Source organism: Orbicella franksi, chromosome 14, assembly GCF_964199315.1.
Source record: "Orbicella franksi chromosome 14, jaOrbFran1.1, whole genome shotgun sequence".
Taxonomy (NCBI): domain Eukaryota; kingdom Metazoa; phylum Cnidaria; class Anthozoa; order Scleractinia; family Merulinidae; genus Orbicella; species Orbicella franksi.
In genome coordinates this window covers 7253054-7274580 of record NC_138158.1, presented here as the reverse complement: position 1 = coordinate 7274580, position 21527 = coordinate 7253054, and the positions used below count along the sequence as shown (strand labels likewise).

Below are 21527 nucleotides of genomic sequence, written 5' to 3'. Positions count from 1 at the left end.
AAGAAATCGTTTGCTTGACGTCGGCTGGCTCACAAATTTGCCGCGGTTTCAAGGAGCACAACCTGATCACGTGCGAGTCGAAAGTTCAAGTTGTTGTTTCCCTAGGGAGTTAGTGAGTTTCGACCCACGACACGTGACACGTTCTCCTCCAACGAAAAACGTGTTTGAGTTGGGAGGTATAACAAAGCTTATTCATAATTCATTGCCTATGGAGGTAGCTATTTCATTATTACTTTAAGCGGACTGATGTGCCAACTAGCTTGAGTTTTCCTTGAGCTAAAAGTTATCAAGGCGCATCCAGGTTGAATACCACTCGTAGAAAACAAAGCGTGAGGTCAAGATGGCTGGATATTGGCCAAGTTCTTTTTTTTTGCGTGTTTATGAACCGAGACGGAGTCGAAATCCATGAATACGCGAAAAAAAAGAGCGATGCCAACATCCCGCCATCTTGAAAGAATAAGCTTGGTCAATAAAGGATTTATTATATGGATGTCGAAGAACACTATTTCATTGCGGGACACAGCGGGTAATTCCGAGTGGGCAAGATAGTGCCATCTTGCCCGCTCGGGTAGCCAATCACAGCGCAGGATTTGATTGATCTTGCCCGGGCACGGAGCTAGCCACATAATAAATTTAGTCACCTCATGCGTACTATTCCTAATAAAATGTTTTGTTTCTTGGGTTCACGATCTCTGAGTCGTGAGAGGAAAATACTGCACTTGCTTCTCAGAGAGTGAACCTAGGTTCTTTTTACGGTTCCAGAGTACGGCAAACAATTGGGTCTATCGGGCGATACGGATGGGAAATAAGATCTCTGAATGGCCCTAGGTTGGGTTCAGAGACCTACAATTTTCTTTTAGCTAACCTGTTAAACTGGAATCCTTGTTTCCTATCATCGTAGGGTATCTATATTCGTTTTAGAGTTATTTGTAGTTTCACTTTTACGCAGAATGTGCTTATATAGTGTGATTAAGATATAAAACTTGTGAGAATTTTCGGACACCTTTTCGTTGAATCGAATTGTCCTTGAGCAAATGTCACGAAAAAGAGAAACGTCGCATTAATTTCAATCTAATTACAGACATTTCTATTGAAATCAAGCCTTTCAATGCAAAACGTTGGCCAAGCGAAAAGTCCCTCCCTCTTTATATTGTATTCTGGAGCCGAAATAGAAAGTGCCAAGATGTCGGAGCATGATCCCAAGCTATATTTCCGGGTGGCTTTTATCGCTTTACTTCTTCATTTTGCCTCAGGTGAGCGCAGTGTCGTTTATAATGTTTCCACAAGTTAAAGTTTCGGTTGCAGAACTTGTTTCATTTGGCTTTTTAGACTGATTTTGTAGCAAAGAGGGAAAATGTGTTTACTCTAATTAATATGCGAGACTATACGCAGCTAAGTCAAATGGGTCCAAACAGGATTTTGCGTCGAACTACACAACACCTTGCAGCTTTTTTTTTACATTCAGGGTTGATTTTCCTGCTCCTGTTCTCACTAACATTTTGCTGTGCAGTGATCTAAACAAATGGTATCTTCTTTTTGAACTGCTCATTTTAAATAAATTTCAGTCATAAACAGACATCGTATCGCTATGCAAATTCAGCGCAGTTGACACTTGACTAACTTTTGCTTTACAGTACAATTTAAGCATAGCCATGATCTGTTTCTCAGGAACAGAATTGAAGCTAGATGTATTAATTCTGCGGCAATGAATTACTAGGTTTTAGTATCTTCTCTTAATATGTAACACAGTATAATTTAGGCTTTTAATTAACAATTAGACCCGTACCCGCAAGGGCTACGTGTCAATAGCCCATGAGGCGAAGCCGAATGGGCTATTGACCCGTGGCCCTTGAGGGCGAAGGGTCTAATTGTTTTAGTATCACCCAACTAGTCGGACAGAAAAGGTAAATAATAAAGTTAGCAAATGCAAGTTGAAGAAATATTTATTTGGGAATAAAACGAAAGAAAACGTCACGCTCGATGGCGCCAATTTCGCTACTCGAGGACTATTACTAATAGTGCCCTAGTAGCGTAGCCAATCAAAATGCAGGATTTGCATTAGTCCACTAGTTGGGTGATACTAAAAGACTATATGCAGGGGTAATAATGCGATGTTGTTATTGCTTTCATTCCGTGATACTGGCTGTTAGACGCACAGAATTCATAAGAATGTCTTTCGAGTTTTTGTCTTTTACCTTATTACAATCAACATGCCATACAGGTTAAAGATTGAAGCGCAGTCAGGATGAGACATAATCAAAATTACGATAAAAATGTTCGCTGGCTAAAAAATTTCAAAAAAGAACATGAACTTTCGGCTGTCAATCTAGACTACAGCCTTCCGGCGACGGATAAAAAATGGAATGCAAAATGATAAACTATATGCAAGAAAAGGCGAGATAAAAATATTAAGAAGAAAAATGTATAAATTAGGTGACTATTATATATATATTTCGCCGATAAAAGTAAAATATAAAACTTTAAGGTAAAAAGTTGTTAAAATTAACAGCTATCTGTTTAAAAAGAACACTATACTGGTTTGGAATCGGCGTAGAATTATTGTCAGCATGCTTGGTAGCAGAGGTGTGCCAAGCCTCCAAAGTTTTTCTAATGCGAAAGGAGCCTTTGTCGATGACACTAGAATCATCAAAATCTATGCGATGGTCGAACGACCACGTATGTTTTGCATTGTTTGACCATTAGCACATGTTTTGACATTCCTGATATATCTTCTTTCTTATGAGTTTCAAAACACTGGCCAGTTCCGCCTACATAACACCAATCACAATCGGCACAGCGTATTTTATAAATCACGCTCGGTTGATGTTCAATATTCCACCTATGTTATTTCCCACATCTTAAAGCGGAAATTTTCCAAACCACCCACACACGCCATCCCAACCGAAGAATTGGCTTGCATGTGTTTTGAAAGGGCTGCGTCTCAAGAGAATCCTAATCGTTTTGCTGTCTTTCCCTTCATCAATGGTGTCACGCAACCACTAACAAGAATTCTTCAAAGGCACGACATTCAGGTTGTAAATAAGCCCTTCAAGATTTTACAACAAGAATTTCCTTCTCCCAAATTCAGACCATCTACCATAAACGTCCACCTCTCCTCAGCGACCAGTTTTCCAAAAATACCATAAGTTTCCAAGTCAAATCAGTATATTTGGAACCTCTTGTAAGCGACCACCTCTCGTAAGCGACGACGACCACTTTTAGAGCTAAAGGTTGAAATTTTCTTTTATTTTTAACCTCCCGTAAACGACCACTTGACAGATAATAGAGCGTAACTGGAGCGTAAATTGGATAGTAAGTTGTTGCAGCATTATTGCATTCCTGGGTAGTACAAGAGACGGAATTTTTTTCAATAAGAAGCCCCAGATTTTCTCGAAATTGACTTTTCTCCTGAATAAAACATTTAAAACATGGGGTAAGTCTTATGGGAGGTACGAATGTAGCTGTGGATTCCCGAGGCGACAGCCGAGTGGATCCGCAGACTACTTTGACAATGTTATGATGAAATTCATCGTCAATGACAGGACAGACGCATGAAAAACTGACATCAATTTGTTTTTTACGATAACAAATTGTCAAATTGTCCGCTCTCGCTCGTTGACGTATCGCATTAATTATAAATTCATGTGTCTGTCCGCTTATTGTCAATGAAAATTAGCCAATGAACTTACGAGAATTGATGAGAAACCAGAAACTGCAAGGGACCCCATACGAAAAACGCTGCCAATGTAGGATCTACAAGAGATCTGATCAGCCAAAAAAATATAATAACAAACAATAATCCGCAAGGCTGATACTACGTGAAAGACGTTTCGAGACACCAACATGACAAGAACTGATAAAGCAGGATCGCAACAGTGGGCAGCTGTTTCGTTCTTATTGGGACTCGTCAATTTAAGACTGTGTAGCTTTATCGGTTTTTGTCATGTTGGTGTCTCGAAACGTGTTTCACGTAGTATCAGCCTTACAGTCTATTTTTTGTCGAGAATTTATGTAATTATCGTAAAAGTGTTCGTTCTTGCTCGTTGACGCACTGCATGAACTATAAATTGATGTGTCTGTCCTCTTATTGACAAAGAAAATTAGCAAACGAGCGCGCGAGAATTTCTGCAGTTATTGTGAAAAAGCAGATACAAGGCTTACTGAAACAGATGAAACATAAACTTTCCATGGCATCAGTTAAAAAAAGAATAACTAAATAAAAGAAATCCAGTGAGTGACAAGCCCTGAAAGAAATCGCGTGTGTTTACCGCTTTTGCATTGCATCCTTTGAATAATTTTGCCAGAACTAATCAACAATTTGGCAATATTAAGGACCTGTAAATACTTTTTTTCCGAGAAACGGAACCAAAAGACGAATTTATACAGTCTAATTAAAAGTTCTCTTGAAAAATTTACTTCACATAATAGACATAATAGACTCCATATAGCAATAACCTTTTAGTCCATTAGAAAGCAACGGTGAGATCATCGACAATCGTCAGATCGTTGAATTTTGAATGCAGACCGTAAGTTATTCAGGCTGCGGCCGGTCTATTTTCGCGCCAAAAATTAAGGCAGGGTTACTAAGCTTGCAGGAAGCACACACAGCCCACGATGGCGGCCGTTTGTTATTGTACAAGTTTGGCGCGTGGTCATGTGAGTCATGCAACGAAACTAGTACGTTTTTGTGATATTTTAAACTCTGGACGTCCAGTTATATCAAGTTTGTGTCAAATGTTGTCTCGAGGAATGTCACTGAAGGTGACTGAAAGTGCAGAAATTATGTACATGTCCTGTCAGAGACCCTCCCAGAATGTTGGCGCAACTCTTCAGTCTTTTAACTGGCAAATCTAGGCCTTTGCCGGCTTTTTCACAGCCTGGGTTGGAAGATCTCTGCTACAAACAGTTGCTCTTGTTTATAGCGATGACCAAGCAAAGGTACCTTGGTATGGCTGGTATCGTTTTGTGTTTTGTAGCGGAGAGTGAGGTGGGGGCTTTTTTGACAGCTGTAAACAGTGGCAAATTTAAGCTTAGAGTCAACAAATTCCGAACAAAATTGAGCTTCGAAGTAACAAGAAGCCTGGCTACCGTCCTCGGGCAGTTCTAGCAGTATGAAGTCTTAAGCCAAATTCTATGTAAACACGAGTACATTTGTAAGCCGTTTCAATGTAGTTCCGCTTGTTTTTCAACTCTTTGGCAGCTGTAGAATGATTGAGAAACAAATTATTTTCGCATTTGGATCGTGTCTTACTTATGATCTATTAGAGGACAGACACATAGATGACATCATTAACATTCTTTTGTTTTCTTTGTTATCTTAATAATAAGTATATTCCATGCTGCCATCCATGCATCTGTTCAGTAACAGATCACAGAAGACGTCAAAATGTAATGAGGACATCAGTGATGCACTCGGCTATCGCCTCATGTGCCACTTTTTTGTTAGGCTCGATTACCAGCCGCTGTTCGGGAAAAGAGCCCACGCTCCTCCCCCAAACTCACGGCTGGACTCGTGGACTTGGCATTGTTAATTTCAACCAATAAGAAATCTGCCTGCCTGAATCGAGCAGGCTGCATAAATTAGCTTTCTTGCAGTTGCAAAGGAGTTCAGTTGTGCGATGTGAAGTGCGATCGCATTAGTGGGATATTTAACCAAATACCGTCAACTGATGAAATCTTGCCTGATCTAAACCATAGTGGCATATACAACATGCAAAATAGTCAACGGACTTATACATTAGAATCTATATTTGAATCATGTGGTGCCAGAATATGAGATAACGAACAAAATAAACCAAGGGAGGGATAAACGCAAACATCGACTTCAAGAAACAAAACACTCAGTCAAATTGATGTGTACCTTAGTCTTCTTGAAGAGAAGCAACACCAGTCCCTGGTGAAGCCAGACAAAATTAAATTTTTAAATGAGTCAAAGCAAACCGAACTAGCAAAACATAAACATGGTGTCAACACCATGCACACTGTCCAACATATGTGTGACCTTTGGCATGACGGTTGCTACAGCATAGTCAAACAGCTCTGCTCTACCTTTTTTTTTGGAAAAAACTCTTCTATAGAACACAGCATGTAATGCCCTCTGGCAACAATAATGTGAAACAAACTAGGTTGGAGGGTCAAAGTTAAAAGAGGTGGCGAAAACGCCACAAGTTTTACGAGTCGTAGGCATCATGTGGGCCTGCCTATCATTGTCATCAGATGACATTTCTGGCCACCTGAAGCACTGCAAAAATTACATTATGAAGTTACCTCACAGACATGCTTTGCCGCTCACGCGTCCAGCCATCTCTTCTTGGGGAGGAACGTAGACCGGACTCGAGAAAGCAGGCGGAAATCGAGCCTACTTTTTTGTTCTTATCACTTTTTTATGTCATCTGTGTTCTATTACTGAACAGATGGGTAGCAATATGGAATCTATTGGTCTATTAGTCAATTAGACACTTAACGAAAACGACACTTTTCAATATTTAACCTTTAATTCTACATGTTATTTCATTGTTTAAATAAGTAACACATTCTGTGAAATTCCAGAGGGTGGGAATTTTGTTTGCAAATGAATTTAAAAAAAATCAGAGGATTGCACAGGCACTTCCTGGTCAGATTCAAATGTTCCCCAACCCACAAATATGACCAAGGATTGGCTGCCCAATCCATGGTATATTTTATTTTGACAAATCCTGATGTTTTCTCTACACTCCTTTTTTTTTCAGATGGATTTATCTTGTTACACGTACTTCATAAATGAATGCAAGCAAAATAAAAATAATGTAAAGGAGACTGGATTGAAAATATGATATACAGAGTAGATACCTCCAGGTTTCAATAGCTACCCCTGTACATGCACCTGTAGTGCTTAAACATTGTATGAGGGTTTTATCAGTGTACATGCAGTGCACATAATACTCGTATATTACTCTGAAATTAAATGTAAAACAGTTAAGTACATGTAGTCAGACATTCCTTTCTCCTTTTACATCTAGGTACATGTTGGTAAGTTAATTTGACAAAAGAGTTGTGATACATTAAATTCTTTGTTTTTTTTGTATAATTTCCAGGAGACTGTGTTAATTTAGATCTTGGAATGGAAAGTGGATCAATTCCAGACAACAATATAACTGCTTCCTCAGAAAAAAATGCCAACACAAGAGCCAAGAATGGTCGACTGAACTTTAGATCAGGGTCATCATGGTGTGCAGGAACAAGTGACAGTAATCCATATCTACAGATTGATCTACAAACACTTCATATCATCTGTGCTGTGTCCACTCAAGGGAATTCTCAAGCAGATCAGTGGGTGAAGACCTACAAACTTAAGTTGTCTACAAATGGGTCAACATGGACAGACTACAAAGAAGGTGGACAAGTTAAGGTAAAACGTCATATATACAGTCCATTTAGATAACACCAGAAGTAAAGAGCTGGATTAGTTGGTCCAAGACATTTACTTGCTACCCAGAGTTTCATGCTTCTTCTGAAACAATCATCAGGTAACTGCCAGAAAAAAACAGTTATAGGGAAAGATATTTGAAAAAAATCAGAACAATACATAATACATTGTAGGTCAATAATAGTAGTTATTACAATTCACCTATTATGTATTGTAGCATATATTTCTGTACACAAGCAAGTATTCACTGTATTTCTCATAAGAACTGATCAATTGGTTTGTTTTGCTTTATATAATAATTAAATGAATGTGCGTACTCTGATTGGTCAATCAGCTATGGTTTATTGTGCCAGTAAACTCATAGAAATTTCACATGTCTTCTTAATTATTATATAAAAGCAATAGACCACAAGTTTTTATGGTTTAGAGGCATAATAAACCAGTTGGGATGTTGGAAGAAGACTAGAAGAACTCGTAAATCACTCGCCTGTGTCTCATGATTTATGAATTCTTCTCATGTTCTTCCAACATTCCACGTGGTTTATTAGCCTATAAACCATAAAAACTTGTGGTCTATTGCTTAATTACACTGGTGCTCTCTGAGGGTGGCAAAGGGTTTTTGCGTAATGTGTGATCGCCCCAAAATTACCAGCGCAATGCGTCATTGAGACCAAATTAGCCACAGGATGTGGGATCAGACATCACAATGTGATGCATGATTTGCTTTTGTACAAGCATGTGATGCATGATTCACCAATAATTAGATTTCTGTGATAAGTGAATGTTCCTTGAACTAGATGGATACCATTACCTACATGTATAGTCTTAAAAAAGTGTCAGACGTGACACCATTTCTGGTCTCTTTCGTCCTTTTCTTGACCACTTGATCTTTGTGGATCTTCATGATACTGTAAGTCCAAAAAATTGTGACACAAAGGAAAAAGCTTTTTCTTATGGTTACCGTATACATGTACCTTCAGATTGGCAATTTTCTTCAAATTTGTGTTTTTGGGTCAAAGTAATGGTTGAAGAGTAATCTCTAATAAAAATTTAAAAAGATTTAAAAAATTTAAAAGAGACTAAATATTGGCGGCGAAATGCCAGTTTTACGTTTTCACTGGAAGTTAAAGTTTCCCTCTTGATTGGCAGCCCTATAATGTGTATGCAGTCAACCAAGATGACTTTTGTGGGAATTGCCTGGATACGAATGCCACCCATTGGCTACTCAGTTGATCAGCATTGTTGTTCTGACTCTCAAACACTTTTTGTGTCGTGTGTAATTCTGTCAAGTTATAAGTAAACTTGGACCACAGAAACTCCATGGACCAGTTCAAAAAAGGGAAAAGAGCGAGGAACAAATAAAAATACATCATCGAGTGAGGAAGTGACAGTTGGCCTCGCGGATGAAGCTATAGCTATTGTATCCAGCAGGCAAAAAAAATCGAGTCAAGAGAAGAGAAAAGTTCTGTAAAAATTTGGGAACTTGACAGTGATAACAGCGATGTTGACAGATACTTCTGATGAGTCTGATACTGATGAAATGTTAGACTCATTGAGAGCCATTGGAATATTATCCATGCACAGTTGCTCTGCCATGCTTTCTTTTGTTTGTTTTCTTCACCCAGCTGCTCTACGGTTCGTTATATTTTCCCCATTTTCCCATACCAGCTTCAAGAAAAACCAAGCTACTTAAGAATTAACTCTCCGGCTTGAGCACAATGCGAAACACAAGGTTAGGACGGTTTTTTGGAGACTCACGCATAAATTATTGGAATAATTTTATTGATTCTTGTGTTATTTTATTTTAATATTATTCTGTTTTAATTATATTTTTTATGACCTGTAAAGTGCCTAGATTACGCTTGGATAGGTGCTATAAAAATGCTATTTATTATTATTTAGTACTATAAATTTCACCAGGAGGTTGACAGTAGTAAACTTTCCCTGCCCTGATTGGTTTAGTTATCTGAGAACCCAGTTGAAGGCATTTGTGGGCAGAGTTTGTTTGTGAAGCAAGAGATTTTTCTTAGCGCTGTTTTCTCGAATAATTTTTTTTGCTTGAAGTGGACATTTTAAAGAGTTATAACTCAAAGGGAATTTGTTCGGATTGCTCTCAAATTTGAACAGTAGGTAGTTTAACATACAAACAACAAATTGTTGTGAATTGTTTATTTCCAAATATTTTTTCTCTGAAAGTGACAAGTTTGTATGTCACTCCACATTTTTTTTGAATCCTGAATGTTCTGTAAGTTTTTCTTGTATTAGAAGTTCAGTTCAAATAGTTTTGCCCACGTGTGAAAACTGGTTCACAGCTCTCCTGTTGAATGAAACCCCTGGGCATAGCAAATAAACATAAAATGCAATGCTTAAAACACCCAATACTCTGAATTATGATTATTATGTTTTAGTGGTTTCTTTTTTTGTTAAAATGACAAAACAGCAAAGTAAAAGAAAATACAAAACAATTATTGCAGCACAATACCAGTACCTATATCACTAATTTATATAAATTATTTAATCCTCTGAATTACAATGTCTAAACAATCATGCTATCATTTGATCAATATTTTGCATTTATGCTTTGAGTTTCTGAGTTTTTTTGTGTTTTTTTTTTTGCTGTTTCTTTTTTGACTTCAGTTTCTTAGTGGAAATGAGGACAAAAACTCAATGGTGAAGCACATTCTTTATGAAGGTGTTTTAGCAAGGTATTTGCAATTCCTGCCAGAAACTCACCATGGTGGTGTGTGTTTGAGAACAGAGTTGTTTGGAGTGAAACTAAAACCAGGTGAATACAGATTTTATTCCCTATACAACTGTTTTACCATGGCCTAATGGTTGCTGTCCTTGAATTTTGTAGGATTATTCTAGGTCTTTTTAGTGCAGAGTGCACTATTGGGATGGTTATGGGAGCTGCTTGCCGCTAAGGAACTAAGGCGCTATGGTGCTATGAGGCTATGGCGCTATGGCCCTATGGCACTAAGGTGTAAATTTTAATGTTTGTTTAATTAATTAATTTCAATTAATTAATTAGTCTAGAGGCAAGGAAGTAGTGGGGGTAGAGTGGGAAAGGTATATGTGTACTCTACGTAAAACACATTCCATCGCCGTCACTTAACTTTGAACATCGCAAAGCTATATATTTGTTTCAGGTAACTTCTTGCTCTCCTTGTGGTACCATTCTCCTTAGAACAAAACTAATTTGCCCTAAACGCATGTGCAGATTAGTTAGCGTTTGTGGCTTCTATATTAGGTGAAGGATACATTGCGTACGGAATCACGTACAAATGTTGAGTGGTTTTCCTTATGGTAGAGCTCAACATGTAAGACACATGCGTTCTAGCATCGTTAGTGTTATACACTATCTTTCCACGCAGTATTTTATATATCATGTCATGTGACCAAGGACGGCAGTTATTTTTCAGGTAGCGCCAATTGTCCCTTTTTATTGAAAAAGTGAAATGTTGCTGTGGCTGCGTAGCTTTTAGAATTACACACAGGTTGGTTCAACAAATATCATCTGCTGTTTTCAATCAACAATAATGTGCTTGTCAGGATTCAAATGTATTGCTTCTCCTTAGCGGCTTGTTTATTTCTTGCCTTAATTGTGTCTGTAAGAGAGACCAAAAAGTTCCCAAGTTAGTGGCTTTAATACTCCGCAAATTGCAAATTTGTAACAAAAGAAACCAGGAAAATGCTCAAATATTGCTGCAGATGCCGTGGCACCTAATGAAAGCGCAAATTAATTTAATCAGTCTTTGAGGAGACTCATTCATATCGGCCAAGTAGCGCTGTTTATCTTCAATACTTTTCGTTGAAATGTTTCTCAGCCATCAATATCGTTGTGTGTTAATTTTGAATTGTTTTATTGTTAACAACAAAGGTGGCAACAAAAAGAAAGTGGTATTTCGTGACTCTCTGATAATTAAATTAGTTCTTGTTCATCGGTAAAGATTTGCATTTTTAGTAAAACAACATCGTTTCTGTTCCGTTTCTTCATCACTACATCAGATATTTAACTTTCTTTCATTTATCTCCAAAAAACAAGGACATCTTCCGTATGTTTTGGAGAAAACAAGGGTTTCATATTACATGCCTTTGCGAGGAAACAAAAGTATCAAGTTACAAAGTTGGTGTGAAGAGCTAAATTGTCATGTTTGCTGCTTCAGCGTATTATTGAATTTAAAATGGACGAAAATCAACGTAAAACACCAGTAGTAATTAATTTGTACGTAATTTTTGGACCTTGAATGAAAACACAACCTTGAAACATACACACTGCAAAGGGGAAAAGCCGTAGCAGACTACCAAGGTAGACACAAACCGGAAGTGAACCGAGCAGGGTTGAGTACTTATGGGACTACTGTACCAGAGCTATCAATTGCGCTCTGCACTATCTGAGATTGTCTCTCTAGTTCCACAAAGTTTCAAGTGAATGTAGTCCATATCTTTTAGTGGATACTTTTGGGACTGGAGTGGTAACTTTAAAGAACCGAATGTAGTTCCCAGGCATCAAACCCATGTATCACTTAGTTCCAAGTCAGTTAACCAGTCTCTTTGCATCACCACTGTGCATAGTGCATGTACACTGTATGCATGGGACAACTTTGCAAATTTGGCAAACTCCTGATGTGAAAGTAGCCTCATGGTTAGTGTGCTCGTGTCTGGATGGAGTGGTGCTGGTTCGAGGGCCTCCTGGCCATGAACATTGCGCTGTGTTCTTGGGCAAGACACTTTACTTTCACAGTGCCTCTCTTCACCCAGGTGTATAAATGGGTACCAGTGAACTTAATGCTGGGGATAACCCTGTGATGGACTAGCATCCCATCCAGGGGGAAGTAGAAATACTCCTTGTTACTTCGTGCTACAGAAGCCAGGATAAACTCCAGCCTGATGGGCCATTTGGCTTGTATGCAGACGTAACCTGATGTGAATAATCAATGAAAAGCATCTCTGTATGCACTTATCATTCAGAGACATAATGGTTAATCCTATGTAACAGTCAATAATTATTTAGAAAATTGAGGGGACAATAAAAAGTTAAATAAAATAATGTTGTTTTCTGGACTGACACACAGAGAATCTTGCTCTTGGAAAACCCACAGCTCAGTCTTCAATACAAAACAATGACTTAATTGGTGATGCTGTATCAGGAAGAGCAGTGGATGGAAATCCTGATACTAATATGCGAAACAAACACTGTTCACAGACAAAGAAAAACAACCCCAGCTGGTGGCGAGTGGACCTGGGTTCAGATTACGTGGCAGTCTCTCAAATATACATAGTCAACAGGTTCAGTCCAGGTGATCCAACAGAAACCAGTAAAGACTATGAAATAACATTAGGTGAGTACACTTTTATTGAAACTGTTTTTTAATAAGCCTGCATTAAATTAGTTTTAATTACGAATGGGTTTGTTTATGCAATTATTAAGATTAGTACAGATCATTTTGGCGAATTGTACAGCGCCTAGAGCAGGCATGGATAGGCGCTATATAAATATTTATTTATTATTTTATTTATTATATGCAACTTTGTCATTGAATTGGCTTATGTGCTGTCTGTTAATGATTCATAAAATATCTTCACAGCAAGTGAGTAACTCAGATACTGAACAAAGAAAGATGTACTAACCCATTGAGTCCTGGAGCTTTTTGCCAAAAATGCACGTTTTGGTCATTTTCAGCCTGGATATGAGCCAAATTAGCTGCAATGTACTCAAAAAGGCAATTGCTTCATGACAGCATGCCTCTCTTTCCACTAGCATCATGTTTTATGACATTTTTGCTCGGGCATGGGCAGAAATCAAAATTTCAAGATATCGGTAGTTTTTGGTCCAGAAAGTGACCTTTGTCTTTAGGCTTTTGGTTTTTTTATTTTACAATGTATTATTTTTCGCCTCTCCTTTTTTTCGTTTCCTTATCTTTTTGCTGTAGTGATTGACCTCCTACTAGACTTGCTTCCAGTTCAAGAATTCTTTCTGTATATTAAATTTTTTTTGTAGAAGTATGAGAAAACTATCAAATGAGAGATCCCTGCAAAGCTCTGAAAGATCAAATTAAGTGCAGCATACTATTTCAATGATAGGTCGCAACACAGATGTGACAGCCAACTCTAAGTGCATGGGAAGGTACACTTTTATTAAGTTCAAAGCATCGGCTGTATGTTTCACTAATCCACTGAGGACTGGTAGATATGTTGGTATTAAGACTACAAAGAGTCAAGCTCTGCAGCTATGTGAGGTGGAAATTTACTCACGAGGTAACTCAACATTGATAATAAATATGATTAAGAGACATTATTATTATTATTACTTTTATTATTATTAATTATTATTATTATTATTAGTGAGTTCTTCAAATAGCTGAAATTGCACGAGCTGTTTCGGCGAGTGCAATTTCAGCATTTTGAAAAACTCACAAGTGCAAATTAATTCCAAATTGAACGACAAAAACCTTATGATTACTTATTGATAATTAATGTTGCAGTTCCTAGGGAGAAATGCTTTAAATACCCTGATAATCACAAGCAATAAACACATGTTCTATGGTGTAAAGGGGGGAACGCTGCTCCGCAATCGGCTTGACAGAGGAACTTCCATTGCGTGACCAAATGCCAAACTTATCTCCCCAGCAGTTAATTCTGCACTGGATTGGACAAATCGGCAAGGCCTCGCCTGCGAACAGGCTCCTGGTGAGCCCAAACGAAGCGAGGGAGCCTGTAGACATTCTATTGATGCCGCCGTTCTATGATACCAGCTCCTGGTATCATGATATGATTGATTAAATCACTGATTGTTGACATCTTTGAGATGAATATTTGACAGATCTTTGTAAAATTATACGACTCTAATGGTTCGTTACAATAGTGCATTTGCTGTTCTCTTTTAAGTCTCGGTCTCTAAACCTCTCGTTATTTCACAAGTGATTCTGAAGGGTACTTTATGCTCTGGTATGAGCAGGAATTTTAAGTAGAAGCTAGTGGAGTGGAGCCGTTTGCCGGTACTATAGCAATTTTTTTTAGAGGTCAAAGGCATGGTTTCCGCACTTTCCACTGTTATCTGCTTGTCGCCTCGCAGAGTTTGACACCTTATAATTTCTTTAGGCTCATTTCAGTGTTGCAAAATATGTTTTAAGCTCTTTAAGTATTGGCTCTGGCGGGACAAAGTTAAGTTTGAAATATCCCGTGAACATGTTGCTTACTTGCACTCTATATTATAACGCCCGGCCCGGCTATTTGATTAGCTCAATTAGAACTGCTTGGAAGAACCGAAAATGTAGCTTCTTGACAGGTCTAATTACCTCATTGACTGATTTGTTACAGGCTTATCACCAAGGGCAGATAGGCACATCAAAAACAAAGTCCACAGGCTCCCCTGTCCCCCCACTCCTCCCCCCCCTGATTGCTTTGCTCTCATAATTCTTCTGTTTCGTGCTCGCCGAAATTTTTTTCTGTCCCTGCCGGGAGCCTGTTCACAGGCTAGGTGAGGCCAAAAGCTTACACGTCCTATAAGCGAAACTCTAAACAGCACTATGAGCTGACCTTCAGTCAGCATCAAGCTAGAGTGTAGACAGTTCTCAAGCCTTACTTATCTCCCCAGCACTATAAGCTGACTCCGCCAGCACATGCTGGATCGGACAAGAAGAGGCATAAAAAGAGCATTGCATAGTGCCACTAAATGAGTGAAAACAAAGCTTGGGGAAGTCGCTGCAAGACTTAACCGCCACTGATACCTGCGGAGCATTAATAATATAAACATGAAAAAATTTACGTAGAGGAAGTGCCGGAAGACCTTTCTTGAAGCCATGTTTTCTCATGTGAGAAAACTTTTTTCAAAGTTTCCACACAAAATTTTCATCCTCATTTTACGTAAAATTTCCTATTGTCTTTCAGCCAATCATAATTCAGAATTACGATGTGTAATTTGCACTGGTGTTACACTTTTTGCACTGGTACTACACTTTTTGCACTGGTGTTACACTTGAACTGCATTGCTCTCGGTAATTTTTTCATGTATGTCATCATCATCATCATCATCATCATCGAACTAGCAGGAAATCTGTGTTGGGGAAATATTGGTTGAGTTCTTTTCACCTGCGGTTTAGTCCATAACCTCGCAAAAAAAGGATCACAACCAGTATTACCCTAACAGCAACAATGACTGTTTCCTTTTGTGTAATATTTTGAAAAAGCAAATTGGGTTATTCCAGAAAAAATACACACCCCCCTGATGGATGGCAAACTGGAAATTCTCGCAGGAGGGGAGGTTGATGGCTCAGGAAATCCGGGCGGGAGGAGGGAGTCTGAACCTAAAAATTCTTCCTTGGGGGTCACTTTTAACTTTAACCTCGATCGATATATTTTAACCACTTAAAAAATAACTTTGCAATGGTAAATCTTGTAGTCTTTCAGTTTATAGTGTTCTTACCTCAATCATGAAGAACCAGCGCGTCGATTAATGGATAACAACAGCTTTACGACCAGATAAAACGCCATTGACTGAGCATGCAACGCCTGGAACATTTTTACGGTACCCAGGCCACCCGCGCCTGTGCTTTGTAACATCCTCAAAAATGTGAAGAAAAGACTATTTAGGCTGGGAGTCAGTTGTACTTTACTGTTTTATTCAGGCAACCCAAGAACTCGTTTTGCTGGCTAATATGCGTATGCACAATCTGCGTATAATTTCTTTCTTACCTCTTACGATGTGTAACCGTAAAATCGTGGTGACGAATTTGCTTGCAGCATTGGGAATCTAAACGACCTCACAAGAGCAGAACTTGTTTATAAACAAATATACTTATTTCGGCGTTGATAAGTTCTTTAAGTATTTCACATTGAAGATTCCTTGTCGGATCTACAAGAGTTTTAAGCAGTTTTATCTTGGCTGCTTCCACTTTATTATCCGTGCCTTATGATCGATATGGTAAAAGACAAGTTTATGGAAGCCAGAATGTGGGCATTACGCATGAAAAAAAAAAAAAGAAAGGCAAGAGTTCCAGTTGCCCTACAGACCCATAAAGCTAACAAAATTTAAAATTAGTCTAGTTTGAAAAGCTTTCTTAATAAGCTTAAGTAAATGTCACACTAACAGTTCTAACAACGGGAACTCGATCTTGTAAACACGTGCCAATGTAGGCCGTCTTGTCACCGAAAACTGAAATTATAGTTTTTATTTATAATCGCCTTAAGGACTTTTTTCACTGTAATTTTTCTTACATTTACATAATTTTTAAGACTTACGAATTTCTTATCTTGTACATTTGTTGTGGTAGAGAAAAAGGCAAATGGCGTTTAAGAGCAGAGTGTGAGACCACTCAAACATTAAACACGATCATTTGCATACCGTAATCTGATTTTAAAAATGTTGAAATTTAACCTGAAAAATTCGCAATATTCACCGAGCTTTTAAAATTATAATAAACAGGGATCTTTTGGATGAAATGTTATGTCTTTTCTATTGCCTGTTGTTTCCAGTTAGGGCCTTTAAAAAAAAAATGGAAATCCAGGTGGGAGGGGGCCTCTAGCAGTCTGGGAAATCCAGTCAGAGGGGGGGGGGGGGGGGTAAAAAATGCTTTCCATCCGTTGGGGGGGGGGGGGTGTATTTTTTCTGGAATAACCCATTGCTGCAACTGATTTTGAGCAGTCCATCTTAGCAGTTTGAATTGCAAAACTGCAAAATTCATGGAACCAATCAGAACTCTCCTTTTTGTCTTGGACCAGACTGCCATACACTGTACATGTATAATAAAATTAGCTCAACACCTGTCGTCGCCCAGAAACATGCAGGTCATCAATTGCTTACTAGGTTTATTCTAGCCTTCTGATTGGTTTACTAAATCTTGCTTACCAGCTATTATACTTGCTTGTGTCTGAATGGCTTAAAGCTTTTTGCCACATAATCACAAGCTTTGTGATAGCTATAGTCGACCATAATTTGGAGCTTAACAGCCAAATTTTCTCCTCTTTTCATTTCATCAATTCGTTTAGATCAAACTGAAATGACTACATTATCTCATCATATGAGAATTTAATAAAGCTATAGTTATTCAATTGGCCCTTGTTGGATACAAGATGATTATAACAAATTTCTTACCTTGTGTTATTTTATCACCTTGTATTGAATGTGGGCTTGTGGAATTACAATGACAGCATATTGTTAAAATACAGTATTAACCTTGTAGCCATCCCTGTAGAAAAATTATCATAAACGACTCTTAAGTAAGTATTGTGGTTTTAACCCTTGGTAAAGGTGATGATCAATTTTTCACTTAAGAAAATCTGGCATTTGACAAACAAACAAACCAGAGTAGTACATCTCTTGGTGGTATAAGCAGAAGAGCAGTGGATGGTAAAAGTGCAACAGCCTGGAGTGCTGACTCTTGTACGCATACGGCAGTTGAAGACAACGCCTGGTGGATAGTGGACCTGGGAAAAGGGGAGCATGTTACTGAAGTGTACATTGTCAACAGAGACATTCTTGGAGACAGACTGTCAAATTTTGAGATCAGAGTTGGTAGGTTACTATTTCTTATATCACCTGATACATTTATATATGCCCACATGTACATGTACAGGACCGTTGCCAAAAAATTAGGGTAATCTGCAAGTGTGTGGTTTCATTTAAGCAAAGTACAAATAGTAGGGTCATGTTTTGACCATCTAACTACAGTGTATTTATCAACTTGAAGTTGATGAAAGTAAAATGAACTGTCTTAGAGAGTTTTTTAGTCAAGAGCACTTAATTGTCTCTAAAAATCAAACATATTGCAGCAAGCTAAGGGTTGATCCTTTGATTTCGGTCATATTCTAATGTTACATGTAGTTAGGAAAGGGTATAGCTAAAATCACTTGGCAGTTTGCAAATTCTGTTAAAATCACCACTTGAGACACTAAATTATTGAGAAAGTTTGAGAGCCTTGATTGCCTGCTAAAACAGTCTGTCTATAACACTAGGTAGCTATTGTTTATCATTTTCTTCAGGAAGAATAACATATTCGTTTACTGTCTGGAATTTGAGATTTTAAGCCCAAATTCAAGCTATGCTGGAAATTGTCTTACAGAAACAGAATAATCGTTTTCTGTGGTTTTGTCTAACAAAAGTAACCAGTGCTTGAAATGTGAGTAGCCGATGAAAACATCGGCACCCAGCGCTTCTGGAGAACCTTACAAGGTTTAAATAGGTACATACATGTACACACGATGTAGAAAATCTTTTCAATATATTTTCACCTTATTATTTTGGCTGTAGAAGAGAGGCAAAAATGTCCTTTTTGGTGCAGTTTGTTGGATTTCTGTTTATAAAGTTAGAAGTGACAAGACCACCAGCTGTCAGCATGTTCAATGGTCGAATGCCAAAAGACTCAAACTTTTGACAAAATTATTTTAGAATCCCTGCATTTTGTCAACTTCTAAGTCAAATTTTGAATGTTGCTTAGTGTGCTGTAGACAAAAATTACATCTGATTGTTTGGTCATGATTTTAGTTATTCCCTAGCCTATAACTACATGGTAACCTTAAAATATGAGTGTAACTGACTCCAGGCGCGATTACCGCAAGTTAAGAATTAGAAATTGAAGGACATGGAAGCACTGATCAAGAGCACCAGACTTTGTGTTGATTCCAACGAATATCTTTTTTACAATGATCCAATGCTCAAAACCGTCAAACTAAAATACAAGCAAAATATCTAGTCTATTAGCGACACGAAATGACAAAGCTGAACAATAATCGGATATGATAAACGCGCGAATGCAGGAAAGGGCAGAAACAACTAAAGTACAAATAAACCGATGAAATGAAACTAAGAAAGGTAAAAACATGCTTACTGATTGTCCTCTCTGTACGCCTGAGTAGTTATAAACAGATCCAAAACATCGCAATAAACGCAACAAACTTCACAAACGTAACAACAGATCATGTACACAGACGAATTGTAAAACTGATGCACGAAGTTCTGAAATATGATCTGATGGAAACGTCACTAATATCTAACCTAGACAGTTACAATGAGCAAAATCAGATTTTCCACCCTTGCTGCATTAAATTGTAAAATTAGTCTGATTTTTATGCTCTTTAAAAAAAGTTGATGTTTTATCTGGTATTTTAATTTTGTCATAGAAAGTGACAAATTTGGCAAACTCCTGATGTGAATATGGGAGACATGGTGGCCTCATGGTTAGTGTGCTTGACTCCGGAGGATTAGTGGTCCAGGTTCAAGCCCACTGGCCGGGGTTATTGTGTTGTGTTCTTGGGCAAGACACTTTACTCACACAGTGCCTGACTCTCCACCCAGGCACGTATAAATGGGTACTGGCAAATTTAATGCTGGGGGGTAACCTTGCAATGGACTAGCATCCCATCCAGGGGGGAATAGAAATACTGCTAGTTGCTTCATGCTTCTGAAACCTGGGGATAAGCTCCGGCCTGATAGGCCACTTGCAATTGGTTTGTATACATACTTTACCTTACCTTATAGAAAGTGACCAATGGCTTATAGTGTATTTTTCATTTATTCAATAAAGACCAAGCAAAAAAATATATCTGCACATGTACGGTATGAATTCTCTTTTAGGAAAAATATCTGATCATGGGGGTGTGACCAACCCTGAGTGTGGCAGTGGTAATTACAGTGTTCCAGAAGGGCAAGGTTTACCCTTCTTCTGTCGTCCTCCTTTGTATGGAAGATATGTGACAATCAGAAACTTACAAATGAAAGTTCCTTTAACACTGTGTGAAGTTGAAGTGTATTCTGAAAGAAGAGGTACTAATTTATTTGTTGATGCTTATGATAATAAAGGTGATAATGGTGGTGGTGATGATCCACAGTTTTATATAGTATGATACATGTACATGTATATCTAGTTAAAAATTGAAATTCATTTTGCATAAAATTACGAAGATACATGTACCAGTGTAACTCTTTTCTCACGGGGTCATGCAATGCAGCTTATTTTAAGTTAAATTTAAAAAGGCCAATTATTGTTTGACGTATAATTTAACAAAATACAGTGAAACCTCTGTTAAGCGGACCTCCAATTAAGCGGACACTTAGCCTGGTCCCGAAATTAGCATGTCATATTTCTCTTTATAATGAACCCATATTCAGCGGACACCTCTTTTAAGCGGACATGGACACAAAAATAAATTGTATTTGGCTAATTTCTATTGTTAAAAACATCCATTAAGCGGACACCAGACTGAATTGACAATGTGGCATTGGATTACGTCCTTGAAATAGTTGATTAAATGTACTGGTATTATTGTTGCTGTATGGAAAGGGCATTATTACAAACAAATTAAAGTTGGCAGTGGAAGCCTGATGAACTTGAACTCTGGATAGCTTCGTTAAGAACCTGGAACTTTATTACAGTACAGAGGAACCATTGAATGTTAATTGTTAACAAACATTGCACAATTGTTAGAAACCTTTATTAAACGGACACCCTCTCTTAAGAGGACACTTGGGAAGGTTCCGAGGGTGTCCACTTAATAGAGGTTTCACTGTAATACACATCAAAGGGGAATCCTTTTTCAGCATGTCCAATGCAGTCCATTGGCGTGGCAAGCAGAGATGCATTTCCTGACAGCTCTTTCTCTGCTTCATCAACAAGAAGTGGTAATGATGCTTTTAAAGGTCGACTATATGGAGATGGCGCATGGTCACCCAGTGATAACAATAATGCTACAGACTACCTGCAAATTGACCTGCTTTATGAGTTTGTCATCTGTGCTGTTGCTACTCAAGGAAAGACATTTGCTGATCACTGGACAAAAACGTACAAGTTACAGTTATCGTTCTGTGGTAGCAATTGGGTCATCTATCAAGAAAACAATGTTGACAAGGTTAGTTTAAGTTAAGAACTCAGAGATGTCTGCTAACGTTGGTCTAGAAAGCTCCCATATACATTATATACACTTAAAATGAATCACCCTTGGGAGTTTGGCTTCCGGAATGTATCACAGGAATATTCATGTACATACTGCTGTTTAGATCATTATTGCACCTTCCTTATGCTTTCTCATCAAATTCATAAAGCACATAACAATGTTCTTTGTACAACAACACTTTAAGTCTAACACTTTGATGTCAATGAAAAACAGGTGACTCTTTTTTCTCAGAAAT

At 38.1% G+C, this 21527-nt stretch overlaps 1 protein-coding gene across 5 annotated transcripts in view; it reads left to right on the top strand.

Annotated features, from left to right (window-relative positions):
• Positions 1-506: 506 nt before the first annotated feature.
• LOC145467572 (receptor-type tyrosine-protein phosphatase S-like) overlaps positions 507-21527 on the top strand; it is a 48014-nt gene continuing 26993 nt past the window's right edge. For 2 of the 5 annotated variants that reach the window (XM_081451134.1, XM_081451133.1), the window contains exons 1-8: positions 507-1253; positions 7074-7387; positions 10043-10190; positions 12481-12747; positions 13490-13663; positions 17679-17918; positions 19977-20165; positions 20940-21247. In XM_081451134.1, coding sequence (XP_081307260.1) covers positions 1109-1253; positions 7074-7387; positions 10043-10190; positions 12481-12747; positions 13490-13663; positions 17679-17918; positions 19977-20165; positions 20940-21247 — 1785 coding nt within the window. In that variant the 5' untranslated portion in view covers positions 507-1108. Of the gene's footprint in view, positions 1254-4655; positions 4947-7073; positions 7388-10042; positions 10191-12480; positions 12748-13489; positions 13664-17678; positions 17919-19976; positions 20166-20939; positions 21248-21527 lie in introns of those variants that run through there. The other 3 variants (XM_081451137.1, XM_081451136.1, XM_081451135.1) reach the window with 3 other exon arrangements.